Source organism: Neopsephotus bourkii, unplaced genomic scaffold, assembly GCF_033783945.1.
Source record: "Neopsephotus bourkii isolate Nb327-2 ecotype Australia unplaced genomic scaffold, CSIRO-AGI_Nbou_v1 NB_2, whole genome shotgun sequence".
NCBI lineage: Eukaryota > Metazoa > Chordata > Aves > Psittaciformes > Psittacidae > Neopsephotus > Neopsephotus bourkii.
Genome location: NW_026900519.1, coordinates 101,321 through 117,736, shown reverse-complemented (window position 1 = coordinate 117,736; position 16,416 = coordinate 101,321). Strand labels below are relative to the sequence as shown.

At 65.8% G+C, this 16,416-nt stretch overlaps 2 protein-coding genes across 5 annotated transcripts; both read right to left on the bottom strand.

Moving 5' to 3' along the window:
• Nucleotide 1: 1 nt before the first annotated feature.
• ANKLE1 (ankyrin repeat and LEM domain containing 1) lies at nucleotides 2–6,769 on the bottom strand. Of its 4 annotated transcripts, none has more exons than XM_061343638.1 (6): nucleotides 6,599–6,769; nucleotides 4,633–6,498; nucleotides 3,806–3,968; nucleotides 3,554–3,713; nucleotides 3,337–3,470; nucleotides 2–730 (listed from the first exon to the last, which is right to left on the bottom strand). In XM_061343638.1, exons 1-6 carry the CDS (start codon nucleotides 6,678–6,680, stop codon nucleotides 403–405), a joined length of 2,733 nt encoding a protein of 910 aa, XP_061199622.1. In that variant the 5' UTR covers nucleotides 6,681–6,769; the 3' UTR covers nucleotides 2–402. The 4 variants fall into 4 exon arrangements, with proteins under 4 accessions (XP_061199622.1, XP_061200180.1, XP_061200259.1 ...); XM_061344196.1 differs by having other exon boundaries at nucleotides 474–730; nucleotides 3,341–3,470; XM_061344275.1 differs by lacking the exons at nucleotides 2–730; nucleotides 3,337–3,470 and having other exon boundaries at nucleotides 3,559–3,733.
• A 1,389-nt stretch (nucleotides 6,770–8,158) lies between these two features.
• Nucleotides 8,159–10,236, bottom strand: BABAM1 (BRISC and BRCA1 A complex member 1). The gene is made up of 8 exons (XM_061342418.1): nucleotides 9,897–10,236; nucleotides 9,748–9,806; nucleotides 9,537–9,657; nucleotides 9,386–9,464; nucleotides 8,992–9,016; nucleotides 8,688–8,817; nucleotides 8,506–8,592; nucleotides 8,159–8,434 (listed from the first exon to the last, which is right to left on the bottom strand). Exons 1-8 carry the CDS (start codon nucleotides 10,191–10,193, stop codon nucleotides 8,234–8,236), a joined length of 999 nt encoding a protein of 332 aa, XP_061198402.1. The 5' UTR covers nucleotides 10,194–10,236; the 3' UTR covers nucleotides 8,159–8,233.
• Between the last annotated feature and the right edge of the window lie 6,180 nt (nucleotides 10,237–16,416).

Sequence of the window (16,416 nt, the reverse complement as noted above, 5' to 3'; positions counted from 1 at the left end):
ACCCTTCCCATGCCGTCCTGCCCAGGGGACCCCACACAGCACCCCAGGGTTTGCAATGAGGGCACCCACAAACCCCACTGTACCCCAAAACACGGCTTTGCGCCAACTGTGACACCCCCCCAGGCAGCTCCTGGTGTCCAGCTTCAGGCCACGGCTCCTCAGGCTCCATTGGCCACGGAGCCTGTGTCCTTGTACCCACATTGCTCACGCTGAGGCCAAGGCCAACCGCGCACCCCGAGCCCGCTGCCGCGCTAGTGCCATTCCCCCCAGTAAAGCTGTGTTCTATCCGGTGTCTGAGTCCATGGGGAAGGGATGTGCCGGGCACAGGGGAGAGGCCTGGGAAGGGAAGGCAGGAACCAGGGAGCTTGGATTTCTTAGCCAAAATAAAAGACCTTCAGTGATTTATTTATCCCCTTGGAGAGGAAGAGAGAAACTCTCACCAGTGTTGACGACATCAAACCCATACCGAGCACAGCCACCTCCTGGGACAGGGCAAGAGGGGAGGTGCAGGCAGTGGATACCCCCCCCCCCCCCCCCCGCACAGCACCCCAGGGTGCTCAGCGCCCACCCTGGATGTCCACCGGCCGGAGCTGCCGCTCGCCCTCGGCGAGGAAGATGCTCATGGCCCTGTGCAGCATCTGAACGCCAAGGCGCCGGCGCCGTGCCGCTGGCCAGTGTGCCACCGTGCCATAGCACAGCCCCTTCCTCTGGTTGGTGATGCTCTGCAGCCCTGTGGGGACAGAGGCACCATGCACTGACCCCCTGCTCCCACAGCACCCACAGGGATGGAGGCAACCCCCTGCTTCCCATAGCAGCCACAGGGATGGAGGCAACCCCTGCTCCCACAGGGATGGAGGCAACCCCCTGCTCCCATAGCACCCACAGGGATGGAGGCAACCCCCTGCTCCCATAGCACCCACAGGGATGGAGGCAACCCCCTGCTCCCACAGCACCCACAGGGATGGAGGCAACCCCCTGCTCCCACAGCACCCACAGGGATGGAGGCAACCCCCTGCTCCCATAGCACCCACAGGGATGGAGGCAACCCCCTGCTCCCCCAGCACCCACAGGGATGGAGGCAACCCCCTGCTCCCATAGCACCCACAGGGATGGAGGCAACCCCCTGCTCCCATAGCACCCACAGGGATGGAGGCAACCCCCTGCTCCCACAGCACCCACAGGGATGGAGGCAACCCCCTGCTCCCACCAGCACCCACAGGGATGGAGGCAACCCCCTGCTCCCATAGCACCCACAGGGATGGAGGCAACCCCCTGCTCCCACAGCACCCACAGGGATGGAGGCAACCCCCTGCTCCCATAGCACCCACAGGGATGGAGGCAACCCCCTGCTCCCATAGCACCCACAGGGATGGAGGCAACCCCCTGCTCCCACAGCACCCACAGGGATGGAGGCAACCCCCTGCTCCCATAGCACCCACAGGGATGGAGGCAACCCCCTGCTCCCACAGCACCCACAGGGATGGAGGCAACCCCCTGCTCCCATAGCACCCACAGGGATGGAGGCAACCCCCTGCTTCCCAAGCACCCACAGGGATGGAGGCAACCCCCTGCTCCCATAGCACCCACAGGGATGGAGGCAACCCCCTGCTCCCATAGCACCCACAGGGATGGAGGCAACCCCCTGCTTCCCATAGCACCCACAGGGATGGAGGCAACCCCCTGCTCCCATAGCACCCACAGGGATGGAGGCAACCCCCTGCTCCCATAGCACCCACAGGGATGGAGGCAACCCCCTGCTTCCCATAGCACCCACAGGGATGGAGGCAACCCCCTGCTCCCACAGCACCCACAGGGATGGAGGCAACCCCCTGCTCCCATAGCACCCACAGGGATGGAGGCAACCCCCTGCTCCCACAGCACCCACAGGGATGGAGGCAACCCCCTGCTCCCACCAGCACCCACAGGGATGGAGGCAACCCCCTGCTCCCACAGCACCCACAGGGATGGAGGCAACCCCCTGCTCCCACAGCACCCACAGGGATGGAGGCAACCCCCTGCTCCCACAGCACCCAGAGGGATGGAGGCAACCCCCTGCTTCCCATAGCACCCACAGGGATGGAGGCATCCCCCTGCTCCCATAGCACCCACAGGGATGGAGGCAACCCCCTGCTCCCACAGCACACACAGGGATGGAGGCAACCCCCTGCTCCCATAGCACCCACAGGGATGGAGGCAACCCCCTGCTCCCACAGCACACACAGGGATGGAGGCAACCCCCTGCTCCCATAGCACCCACAGGGATGGAGGCAACCCCCTGCTCCCACAGCACACACAGGGATGGAGGCATCCCCCTGCTCCCATAGCACCCACAGGGATGGAGGCAACCCCCTGCTCCCACAGCACACACAGGGATGGAGGCAACCCCCTGCTCCCATAGCACCCACAGGGATGGAGGCAACCCCCTGCTCCCACAGCACACACAGGGATGGAGGCAGCCCCCTGCTTCCCATAGCACCCACAGGGATGGAGGCAACCCCCTGCTCCCATAGCACCAGGGATGGAGGCAACCCCCTGCTCCCATAGCACCCACAGGGATGGAGGCAACCCCCTGCTCCCACAGCACCCAGAGGGATGGAGGCAACCCCCTGCTTCCCATAGCACCCACAGGGATGGAGGCATCCCCCTGCTCCCATAGCACCCACAGGGATGGAGGCAACCCCCTGCTTCCCATAGCACCCACAGGGATGGAGGCAACCCCCTGCTCCCATAGCACCCACAGGGATGGAGGCAACCCCCTGCTCCCATAGCACCCACAGGGATGGAGGCAACCCCCTGCTCCCACAGCACACACAGGGATGGAGGCAACCCCCTGCTCCCATAGCACCCACAGGGATGGAGGCAGCCCCCTGCTTCCCATAGCACCCACAGGGATGGAGGCAACCCCCTGCTCCCATAGCACCCACAGGGATGGAGGCAACCCCCTGCTCCCATAGCACCCACAGGGATGGAGGCAACCCCCTGCTCCCACAGCACCCACAGGGATGGAGGCAACCCCCTGCTCCCACAGGGATGGAGGCAACCCCCTGCTCCCATAGCACCCACAGGGATGGAGGCAACCCCCTGCTCCCACAGGGATGGAGGCAACCCCCTGCTTCCACAGGGATGGAGGCAGCCCCATGGGTCCTGCCCACCAGCAGCCTTTCCCCAGGAGATGGGTTTTGAGGGGTTCTGTCCAGCCCCTGAACTGGCAGCTGGGGACCCCAAAGTCCCTCAGGGAGGGCTGCATCCCCTGGCCTCCTGCACGGGCTGGGAAAGGGGGATGCAGGGAGGCAGAGCCGATGCTGGGGCCCTGTGGCAGCACCCAGCCCCACTCACCCACCCAGAGCCTCCACCATGCAGCCTTCCCGCGTGTACGCCTCGGCCGGGACCGTGCTCTGGAAGCAGTGCACCGAGAGCACCCCGTGTCCGCTGGCCCAGATCTCCAGGATGCGCCGCACCTTGGGACCGCCCTGTGGGACCACGGGCACCGTCACCACGGTCCCAACCCCCCTGCGGCCATCCCCGTGGCCTCAAACCCCAGCAGCGCATCCACCTTCTGCGTGCCAGCGTGGTGCTGGCCCAGCGCCTCGGTGAGGTGGCAGTAGGGCCGCGTGCGTGTCCCCTTGCCCACATAGAAGATGGCCTGGATGAAGGTCCTGAAGCACTCGGCGGGGCTCAGCTGGTGCGAGCGGAGGGGCAGGTTCTGGGTGGTCCTAGGGGTGCAAACCCCCAGCTTTGGGGCTCGACCCCTCTCAGGTTGGAGCCTCCAACAGTGGGGACGCGCGGGGCAGCGGCAGGGCCCTACCTGGGGTCGAGGAGGAGGTAGTTGAAGCTGGACTTGACCAGCCCTTCCCGCCAGTGCCGGCTCCGGTCGGGGCGGTCGAACTCCTGCCTCAGCACCAGCTCGTCCTGGGCGCAGTCAGGGATGAGGCCGCTCTGCAGCGCGGCTGCCAGCTCTGGGCTGTGCCCTGGAGCAGCCCCAATGGCACAGGGAGCACCATCAGCTCCAATGGCACAGGGAGCTCCGTCAGCCCCGGTGGCACTGAGAGCACCGTCACCCCCAATGGCACAGGGAGCACCGTCAGCCCCGGTGGCACTGAGAGCACCGTCACCCCAACGGCAACAGGAACATGAACAGCACCAGTGGCACCGGGAGCCCCAATGGCACCGGGAGCACCACCGGCCCCAGTGACATTGGGAGCCCCAATGGCACCACCAGCCCCAATAGCACCGGGAGCACCAACCAGCCCCTGTGGCATTGGGAGCCCCAATGGCACCGGGAGCACCACCAGCCCCAGTGGCATCAGGAGCACCACCGGCCCCAGTGGCACTGGGAGCCCCAATGGCACCACCAGCCCCAGTGGCATCAGGAGCACCACCAGCCCCAGTGGCACTGGGAGCCCCAATGGCACCACCAGCCCCAGTGGCACCAGGAGCCCCAATGGCACCACCAGCCCCAATGGCACCAGGAGCTCCACCAGCCCCAGTGGCACCAGGAGCACCACCAGCCCCAATGGCATTGGGAGCCCCAATGGCACCACCAGCCCCAATGGCACCAGTGGCACCAGGAGCACGGCAGCCCCACACCAGCCCGCAGGGAGCAGCCAGGCCATGGGGGACCCCAGCACTCACCCGCTGGGCTGCTCCGGGCTGTCCTCAGCAGCTCCTCCAGCCGCCGCAGGTAGAGCTGCCTGGTGAGCCCCGTGATGGGCCCTGGATCATCCCCCAGCGCCCGCAGCCGCCGGCGCAGGCCTTCATCCGAGAGGGGCCGCAGCGGGGCCGTGTCCTCGGGGCCAGGGCCGTGGCGCTCGGGGGGTGCCCGCTCCTGCTCCTCGCACTCGGGGTGCTCTTGGGTGCTGGGAGGCACAGGCAGGGCCCGCGGTGCCAGGAGGTGGCAGAAGCGCCTGTGGAGCCACTGGGGCTGTGGTGCCCCCAAGGGCGAAGGGTCCTGGCACCCAGAGCCACCTTCCAGCGCCCTGAGGGTGGCACAGGGGGAGCCCCGAGCATCTGATGGGGGGCACTGGGGGTACCCAGGGACCAGCAGCACCGTGGGGCTGGAGCCAGAGGAGCCCTGAGCGTCTGATGGGGGGCACTGGGGGTCCCCAGGGAGCAGCGGCACCGTGGGGCTGGAGCCAGGGGAGCCCTGAGCATCTGATGGAGGGCACTGGGGGTCCCCAGGGACCAGCAGCACTGTGGGGCTGGAGCCAGAGGAGCCCTGAGCATCTGATGGGGGGCACTGGGGGTCCGCAGGGACCAGTGCCACTGTGGGGCTGGAGCCAGGGGAGCCCTGAGCATCTGATGGGGGGCACTGGGGGTCCCCAGGGAGCAGCAGCACCGTGGGGCTGGAGCCAGAGGAGCCCTGAGCATCTGATGGGGGGCACTGGGGGTCCCCAGGGAGCAGCGGCACCGTGGGGCTGGAGCCAGGGGAGCTGCTGGGGGCTCCGGGGAGGAGCACAGTGTCACCCAAAGAGCCTGTCTCCTCTCTGTCCCCACTGCACACATCCGTGTCCTGCTGGGTGACGCAGCGCCCTGAGGCGGTAGCAGGATCCCTGGGGACAGCCCGGGGTGCTCTGACCCTGGGGGGCCTCCGTGGCATCTCCAGTGTGTCAGAGAGAACAGAGGAGGAGGAGGAGGCACCGAAGCGCTCTGCAGAGGCCAGGAGGCGGCTCCGTGTCCTGGGAGTGACATGCTGGTACATGGGGGGCTCCTGCGGGCCGGCATCCCCAGCGCTGAGCCTGGGAAGAGCCCCTGGGGTGGAAGGGGGGGATCCCTGGAGGCTGCACCCCTGGAGCTGGGTGAGGAGCTCCCCTACGTCACCCGTGTCCGAAGCATCCTCGCAGCAAGGGGGTGCCCTCGGGGCTCCCCTGAAACCTCCCCCCTCCGCCCGCTCTGGGGCTGGGGGGATGCTGGGGGGGGGCAGCTCCATGGCGCCAGCTCCACTTGGGCCTTCACCCAGCTCCAGCCCCGTGGAGGAGCAGCAGCAGCGAGGCCCCAGGGTCTCCAGGGCACTAACAAAGCACTCGCTGTCACTGCTGCTGTCCCCAGAGCTGCCACCGGGCCCGGGAGCCTCAGGGGCTGCCCCGTGTGTCCGCAGGACCCTGCTGCAGCGCTGGGGCTGGCGCGGGGACCCACCAGGACCAAACACCCGCGGGGGACAGGGACTGGGGGGAACCCGAGTGCGGAGCTGTGGGAGAACCTGGGGGGGAGCCCCCGAGCCTCCCACCACGGCCCTGCTCCAGGGTCCCTCCCTGAGCTCATCCCCATCTGAGAGCAGCGTGCTGGAGGCGAGGGGATGCGGGAGCACAGCTGAGCCCCCGGGGTCCCCCTGGGGCCATGGGGCAAAGGAGGGGATGGAGAGGGATGGGAGGGGCCCCCTCAAACCACTGCAGCCCCCTGGCTCCTGCAGCAGGGACCCGGCCTCGGGGAGCGCAGCGCAGATGCTGCCGTCGGTGGCATCCTCAGTCAGGAAGGACAGGGAGCGCCGCGGGTCCCCTGGCTCTGGGAACAGAGATGGGGCTCAGGGTCCACCTCAGACTTGGGGGGGGGGGACCTGGATGGGCTCCCCAGCACCAGCCAAGGGGCGCCCCGGGACCCTCACCCTCTGCAGGAGGCCACCCCCAGGCGCGCTGTGAGCCCCGGCCCTGCAGGAGCCACGCTCCGTGTCCCCGCTGCGGGTCCATGCCTCGTTTCCCATCCTGCAGGGGGGGACACGGCCGTCACCAGCACCGCTGCCAGGGCCACCAAAGGGCTCCATGGCGGCAGCGGGGCCAGGGGGGCTCCCCCCATGGTGACAAACAGGGTCCCAGCACAAGCAGCAGCTCCAAGATGCAGGCGCAGCCCGAGCCCCTGACTCCTGGGAACCCCGAGTTACCCCCGGCCCAGCTCAGGGTCAGGGGCTCAGCCGCACCTCATCACCCCCCATGCTCCCTAGGGGGCCCTGCAGCGTGCGGACACCCCTGTGCCACCCCCCCCGCTCCCTGCACCCTCCGAGTGCCGGCACCGGGGAGGACCCCCCCATACCCCGGGTCAGTGCATGCAGGGGCTCCCCATCACATGCAACGTGACCCCTCCCGATGCAACGGCGAAACCGCGGAGAGTGCGCACACCTCACACCCCCCCGTCCCGGTCCCGGTCCCGGTCCCGGTCCCTGTCCCTGTCCAGTCCCATCCCGCTCACCCCCGTTCCCATTCCCGGTCCCGGTCCCAGTCCCAATCCCGGTCCCGATCCCAGTCCCTGTCCAGTCCCATCTCGCTCACCCCCATTCCCATTCCCAATCCCAGTCCCTGTCCAGTCCCATCCCGCTCACCCCCGTTCCCATTCCCAGTCCCAATCACTGTCCCGATCCTAGTCCCTGTGCCAGTCCCATCCCGCTCACCCCCGTTCCCATTCCCATTCCCGGTCCCAGTTCCAGTCCCAATCCCGGTCCCTGTCCAGTCCCATCCCGCTCACCCCCATTCCCAGTCCCAATCCCGGTCCCGATCCCAGTCCCTGTGCCAGTCCCATCCCGCTCACCCCCGTTCCCATTCCCAGTCCCAGTCCCAATCCCGGTCCCGATCCCGGTCCCGGTCCTTGTCCAGTCCCATCCTGCTCACCCCCATTCCCATTCCCGGTTCCATTCCCATTCCCAATCCCGGTCCCATTCCCATTCCCAATCCCGGTCCCATTCCCAATCCCAATCCCGGTTCCAGTCCCGATCCCAGTCCCTGCCCAGTCCCATCCCGCTCACCCCCAGTCCCGGTCCTCCTGCGGCTCGCGCAGTCCCACACCGCTCGCTCCGCGCACGCGCAGCGAACCCCACCCGTTCGAACGTCCCGCGCTGGCGCTCCGCCCTCTCATTGGCTGGCGAGCGCAGTGGAAGGCGGGGAGGGGCGGGCCTAGAGCTCCCAGTGTTCCCAGTGACCGCACCAGTGCCCCAGTGTCCTGCACCAGCTCCACCCGGAAACTGCACCAACGCTCCCAGTGCCCTGCACTGGCACCGCCCAGCGAGTCCAACAGCCACACCATCACTGCCCAGCATCCCCCAGTAACCGCACTGCCCTTCGGGGTCCCCACACAAGCACCACCAGCCACAACCCCCCCAAATCCCCACAACCAGGGGTGACATCAACCTCCTGTCCCCCAGTTCCCAACCCGGCGCAGGAGCCACAGCATCAGCACAACACGGGTCAGGAATAACCCCTTCTCTTTCCCCCAGCACCATTCCCGTGCCGGTATTCCCCCAGTTCCCCCCAGTTTAGACAGTGGCCTCGATCTCTGGGGGCTCATCCTCCTCCAGCAGCCCGTAGGCTGCGTGTGTCTGGAACGGGCGCTGCAGCGGATGCGCCAGCAGCTTGGCCATGCAGTTGTGCAGCTCCACGGCGGGCCCCGACAGCAACACTTCGTACTTGTAGTTGGTGCCTTTGGTGTCCAGGCTGCTGAAGAAGCTGTACATCTCCTGGGGAGGGGACGCAGAGGGGGTGAGATGTCCCCTGCCATGGGGGAGAGGATGCCCCGGCCCGCATTCACCTTCCAGCTCGTCTCATCATCCTTCTCCTCCACCCCATTGTGGATGTAGACGATGTCAAAGAAGAAGTAGGGACACTGCAGCATCTTCTGCAGGGTGAGAAGCCGGGAATGGCTCTTCCACACACTGGGATGGAGCCAGAGCTGCCAAGCTCACCCAGAGTGGGAACAAGGTGAGGATCTACCTTCATGTGCTCTGACATGGAGAACTGGGGCTGGCAGCCTGGGCGCCCAAACACCAGGATGGTCCGGACCACGTAAGGCGGAGGGATGGTCTGAACGTTCTCCGTCACCGGCAGCTCAATCTTCTGCTGGCTGCAGCAGGAGGATGGAGGCGGCTCAGAGATCCCTGTGCCAACACCTGAGGGCCCATTCCTGCCTCCTTACAACAACACCCCAACAGCTCCAGGTGTGCTGGGGAAGCAGCACCGCCCCCAGGAGCTCTCTGGGGTGATGTTCTGATAGCCAAGCAGAACACTGTGTACTCACATCAGGTTGAAGAGTCCTTCCAGATCTGCAGCCCCAGGTAAGGACAGATCCCGGCACCCAGACCCCTGCCCACCCCAGGGACCTCCTGCACCCTCTATGGCGGGAGGCGATGGCACCGGGCACCCCAGACGGACCAGGGTGGGGAGATAACACCAATGAGTGAGTGTTTGGTGGGTCTGGAGGCTCCGGTGCTAAACTGGGACTTGGTTTGACGCTTCAGCTTCACATAGTCATTCTGCAGCCAGGCTGCCAGTGAGCTGCTGCCACCTGCAGGCAACGGGCTTGAAGGATCCCCCTTACTCTCAAGTGACCCTATTTTGCAACCAAGAACCCCCTTTGCACCCTTGCAGGGTCCTGGCCCCTCCCCGTCCCAGCCCCATAGGTGGAGGGATACTGAAGGACTTGCAGACGACAGTCTCCAGGTCATAGAGGCAGCTGCAGACCTCGCGGGGGTCCGAGGTGAACCCTGAGAGCTGAGAGGAACTGGGGTGAGGGGGTGAGGAGCCATCCCCGTCCCCATCCCATCCCATCCCGTCCCCACTCACCCAGGTGGCATCGTTGTTCACCACCACCAGCGCGAACTCGTGGCACTTGTCGATCTTGTGCTTCGTCCTCACGAACATCTCGATCATCTTCTGCGAGATGTTCAGCGCGTTCGTCTTGGACCTGCCGCCGGGGCCGGAGCTCAGCAGGGACCCCCCGGTCCCCACGCCAGGATGGGGGGGTCCCTTTACCAGCACAACCCCCAGCACTCACCCGTTAAAGGACTCCAGCTTGGGCAGCGCCATCTCCTCCGCCAGGTCCAAGCAGATGATCTACGTGGGACAGCACCGCGGCTGAGCCCCCGCTCCCGCCGCCCCTCACCGCGGCAGCAGGGCTGCTCCGGCCGCACTGGGCGCACTCACCACCTTCTCGGGGCAGTTCACACGCGGGGTCTTGACCTGCACCTCGGTGTGCGGGCCGGGCCCGGCCCAGGCGGGGCCGTGGGGCGCGGTGGCCGTGCCCTGGGGGCTGCCGTCGGCGCTCGCCGCCTCCCCCTCACCCTCGCTGCGGTTCCCGACGCTGGTCTGGGCGCTCAGCGCTCGGTCCTCGGCACCCTCCGGGTTCGAGCGGGTTCGGGGCCGCGGCTCCGGCGCCTTCTCCTCCTCCTCCTCAGCGGCGCTGCCCGGCTCCGCCGTGTCCATCCCGCAGCCGCGCTCCATCGGGGAGCGATGCCGGTGCCTGAGGGGGGGGATATCGGTGCCGATGGGGACCCCCAGACCCCGGCTTTGGGCACCCCCTGCCGCAGGCCCTCCCGCGCTCCCTGAACCCTTCAATGCACCCCCTATGCACCCCCTTTCCCACGCACACCCCCCCCCCGTCCATCCCGGCCCACGCAACCCCCACCCGCCCCCCGCTGCACCCCCCGGCCCGCGCGCACCCGAGCTCGGCCTCACGACCCCGCCCGGCACCGACCGGAAGCGGATTCGCGCGGGGGTTGATGGGAACTGTAGTCCCGAGGGAGGTGTCCCCGTCGGGCACCGCAGACACCCGCGTACCCCAAATACCCGCGTACCCCCCTGCACCCAAATACCCACGTACCCCCCTGCACCCAAATACCCACGTACCCCCCTGCACCCCAAATACACACGTACCCCCCTGCACCCAAATACCCGCGTACCCCCCTGCACCCAAATACCCACGTACCCCCCTGCACCCAAATACCCACGTACCCCCTGCACCCCAAATACCCACGTACCCCCCTGCACCCAAATACCCGCGTACCCCCCTGCACCCCAAATACCCGCGTACCCCCCTGCACCCAAATACCCACGTACCCCCTGCACCCAAATACCCACGTACCCCCCTGCACCCAAATACCCGCGTACCCCCCTGCACCCAAGTACCCGCGTACCCCCTGCACCCCAAATACCCGCGTACCCCCTGCACCCCAAATACCCGCGTACCCCCTGCACCCAAATACCCGCGTACCCCCTGCACCCCAGATACTCACGTACCCCCTGCACCCAAATACCCGCGTACCCCCTGCACCCAACTACCCGCGTTCCCCCCTGCACCCCAAATACCCGCGTACCCCCTGCACCCCAGATACTCACGTACCCCCCTGCACCCAAATACCCGCGTACACCCCTGCACCCAAGTACCCGCGTACCCCCTGCACCCCAAATACCCACGTACCCCCCTGCACCCCAAATACCCGAGTACCCCCTGCACCCAAATACCCGCGTACCCCCTGCACCCCAAATACCCACGTACCCCCCTGCACCGCAAATACCCACGTACCCCCCTGCACCCAAATACCCGCGTACCCCCTGCACCCAAAGTACCCGCGTACCCCCTGCACCCCAAATACCCACGTAACCCCCTGCACCCCAAATACCCGCGTACCCCCTGCACCCAAATACCCGCGTACCCCCTGCACCCAAGTACCCGCGTACCCCCCTGCACCCAAATACCCACGTACCCCCCTGCACCCAAGTACCCGCGTACCCCCCTGCACCCAAATACCCACGTACCCCCTGCACCCAAATACCCGCGTACCCCCCTGCACCCAAGTACCCGCGTACCCCCTGCACCCCAAATACCCGCGTACCCCCCTGCACCCAAATACCCGCGTACCCCCTGCACCCAAGTACCCGCGTACCCCCTGCACCCCAAATACCCCCGTACCCCCTGCACCCCAAATACCCACGTACCCCCCTGCACCCAAATACCCGCGTACCCCCTGCACCCAAGTACCCGCGTACCCCCCTGCACCCCAAATACCCACGTACCCCCCTGCACCCCAAATACCCGCGTACCCCCTGCACCCAAATACCCGCGTACCCCCCTGCACCCCCAGATACCCACGTACCCCCCTGCACCCCAAATACCCGCGTACCCCCCTGCACCCAAAGTACCCGCGTACCCCCTGCACCCCAAATACCCGCGTACCCCCTGCACCCCAGATACTCACGTACCCCCTGCACCCAAATACCCGCGTACACCCTGCACCCAAGTACCCGCGTACCCCCTGCACCCCAAATACCCACGTACCCCCTGCACCCCAAATACCCGCGTACCCCCTGCACCCAAATACCCGCGTACCCCCTGCACCAAAGTACCCTCGTACCCCCTGCACCCCAAATACCCACGTACCCCCCTGCACCCCAAATACCCGCGTACCCCCCTGCACCCAAATACCCGCGTACCCCCCTGCACCCAAGTACCCGCGTACCCCCCTGCACCCAAATACCCACGTACCCCCCTGCACCCAAATACCCACGTACCCCCTGCACCCCAAATACACACGTACCCCCCTGCACCCCAAATACCCGCGTACCCCCCTGCACCCAAATACCCACGTACCCCCCTGCACCCAAATACCCACGTACCCCCCTGCACCCCAAATACCCACGTACCCCCCTGCACCCCAAATACCCGCGTACCCCCCTGCACCCAAATACCCGCGTACCCCCCTGCACCCAAATACCCGCGTACCCCCTGCACCCCAAATACCCACGTACCCCCCTGCACCCCAAATACCCACGTACCCCCCTGCACCCAAATACCCGCGTACCCCCCTGCACCCAAGTACCCGCGTACCCCCCTGCACCCCAAATACCCACGTACCCCCCTGCACCCCAAATACCCGCGTACCCCCCTGCACCCAAATACCCGCGTACCCCCCTGCACCCCAGATACTCACGTACCCCCCTGCACCCAAATACCCGCGTACCCCCCTGCACCCAAGTACCCGCGTACCCCCCTGCACCCCCAAATACCCGCGTACCCCCCTGCACCCCAGATACTCACGTACCCCCCTGCACCCAAATACCCGCGTACACCCTGCACCCAAGTACCCGCGTACCCCCCTGCACCCCAAATACCCACGTACCCCCCTGCACCCCAAATACCCGAGTACCCCCCTGCACCCAAATACCCGCGTACCCCCTGCACCCCAAATACCCACGTACCCCCCTGCACCGCAAATACCCACGTACCCCCCTGCACCCAAATACCCGCGTACCCCCCTGCACCAAAGTACCCGCGTACCCCCTGCACCCGAAATACCCACGTAACCCCTGCACCCCAAATACCCGCGTACCCCCTGCACCCAAATACCCGCGTACCCCCTGCACCCAAGTACCCGCGTACCCCCTGCACCCAAATACCCACGTACCCCCTGCACCCAAGTACCCGCGTACCCCCTGCACCCAAATACCCACGTACCCCCCTGCACCCAAATACCCGCGTACCCCCTGCACCCAAGTACCCGCGTACCCCCTGCACCCCAAATACCCGCGTACCCCCCTGCACCCAAATACCCGCGTACCCCCCTGCACCCAAATACCCGCGTACCCCCTGCACCCCAAAGTACCCACGTACCCCCTGCACCCCAAATACCCACGTACCCCCTGCACCCAAATACCCGCGTACCCCCTGCACCCAAGTACCCGCGTACCCCCTGCACCCCAAATACCCACGTACCCCCTGCACCCCAAATACCCGCGTACCCCCTGCACCCAAATACCCGCGTACCCCCCTGCACCCCAGATACTCACGTACCCCCTGCACCCAAATACCCGCGTACCCCCCTGCACCCAAGTACCCGCGTACCCCCCTGCACCCCAAATACCCGCGTACCCCCTGCACCCCAGATACTCACGTACCCCCTGCACCCAAATACCCGCGTACACCCTGCACCCAAGTACCCGCGTACCCCCTGCACCCCAAATACCCACGTACCCCCTGCACCCCAAATACCCGCGTACCCCCTGCACCCAAATACCCGCGTACCCCCCTGCACCAAAGTACCCTCGTACCCCCTGCACCCCAAATACCCACGTACCCCCCTGCACCCCAAATACCCGCGTACCCCCTGCACCCAAATACCCGCGTACCCCCTGCACCCAAGTACCCGCGTACCCCCCTGCACCCAAATACCCACGTACCCCCTGCACCCAAGTACCCGCGTACCCCCCTGCACCCAAATACCCACGTACCCCCTGCACCCAAATACCCACGTACCCCCCTGCACCCCAAATACCCACGTACTCCCTGCACCCCAAATACCCACGTACCCCCTGCACCCCAAATACCCCCGTACCCCCTGCACCCAAGTACCCACGTACCCCCTGCACCCCAAATACCCACGTACCCCCTGCACCCAAGTACCCCACGTACCCCCTGCACCCAAATACCCACGTACCCCCTGCACCCCAAATACCCGCGTACCCCCTGCACCCCAAATACCCGCGTACCCCCCTGCACCCAAATACCCGTGTACCCCCCTGCACCCAAATACCCACGTACCCCCCTGAACCCCAAATACCCACGTACCCCCCTGCACCTCAAATACCCACGTACCCCCTGAACCCCAAATACCCACGTACCCCCTGAACCCCAAATACCCATGTACCCCTTGCACCCAAGTACCCACGTACCCCCTGCACCCAAGTACCCACGTACCCCCTGCACCCCAAATACCCACGTACCCCCTGCACCCAAGTACCCGCGTACCCCCTGCACCCAAATACCCGCGTACCCCCTGCACCCAAGTACCCACGTACCCCCTGCACCCAAATACCCACGTACCCCCTGCACCCCAAATACCCACGTACCCCTTGCACCCAAATACCCACGTACCCCCTGCACCCAAGTTCCCACGTACCTCCTGCACCCAAATACCCGCGTACCCCCTGCACCCCAAATACCCACGTACCCCCTGCACCCAAATACCCACGTACCCCCCTGCACCCAAATACCCACGTACCCCCTATACCCAAGTACCCGCGTTCCCCCTGCACCCCAAATACCCACGTACCCCCTGCACCCCAAATACCCACGTACCCTCTGCACCCAAATACTCGCGTACCCCCTGCACCCAAATACCCACGTACCCCCCTGCACCCAAATACCCACGTACCCCCTATACCCAAGTACCCGCGTACCCCCCTGCACCCAAATACCCACGTACCCCCCTGCACCCAAGTACCCGCGTACCCCCCTGCACCCAAATACCCGCGTACCCCCTGCACCCAAATACCCACGTACCCCCTGCACCCAAATACCCACGTACCCCCTGCACCCAAATACCCGCGTACCCCCACCCAAGTACCCACTGTACCCCCTGCACCCAAATACCCATCGTACCCCCTGCACCCAAATACCCGCGTACTGCACCCAAGTACCCGCGTACCCCCTGCACCCAAATACCCACGTACCCCCTGCACCCAAATACCCACGTACCCCCTGCACCCAAATACCCGCGTACCCCCTGCACCCAAGTACCCACGTACCCCCTGCACCCAAATACCCACGTACCCCCCTGCACCCAAATACCCACGTACCCCCTGCACCCAAATACCCACGTACCCCCCTGCACCCAAATACCCACGTACCCCCTGCACCCCAAGTACCCGCGTACCCCCTGCACCCAAAATACCCGCGTACCCCCTGCACCCAAATACCCGCGTACCCCCTGCACCCAAATACCCACGTACCCCCTGCACCCAAATACCCACGTACCCCCTGCACCCCAAATACCCACGTACCCCCTGCACCCAAGTACCCACGTACCCCCTGCACCCAAGTACCCACGTACCCCCTGCACCCCAAATACCCACGTACCCCCTGCACCCAAATACCCGCGTACCCCCTGCACCCAAATACCCGCGTACCCCCTGCACCCAAATACCCACGTACCCCCTGCACCCCAAATACCCACGTACCCCCTGCACCCCAAATACCCACGTACCCCCTGCACCCAAATACCCACGTACCCCCTGCACCCAAATACCCACGTACCCCCTGCACCCCAAATACCCACGTACCCCCTGCACCCAAATACCCACGTACCCCCTCACCCAAATACCCGCGTACCCCCTGCACCCCAAATACCCGCGTACCCCCTGCACCCAAATACCCACGTACCCCCTGCACCCAAATACCCACGTACCCCCTGCACCCCAAATACCCGCGTACCCCCTGCACCCAAATACCCGTGTACCCCCTGCACCCAAATACCCACGTACCCCCTGCACCCAAATACCCACGTACCCCCTGCACCCAAGTACCCACGTACCCCCTGCACCCAAATACCCACGTACCCCCTGCACCCCAAATACCCACGTACCCCCTGCACCCAAATACCCACGTACCCCCTGCACCCAAATACCCACGTACCCCCTGCACCCAAGTACCCCCGTACCCCCTGCACCCAAATACCCACGTACCCCCTGCACCCCAAATACCCACGTACCCCCTGCACCCAAATACCCGCGTACCCCCTGCACCCAAATACCCACGTACCCCCTGCACCCAAATACCCACGTACCCCCTATACCCAAGTACCCGCGTACCCCCTGCACCCAAATACCCACGTACCCCCTGCACCCCAAATACCCACGTACCCCCTGCACCCAAATACCCGCGTACCCCCTA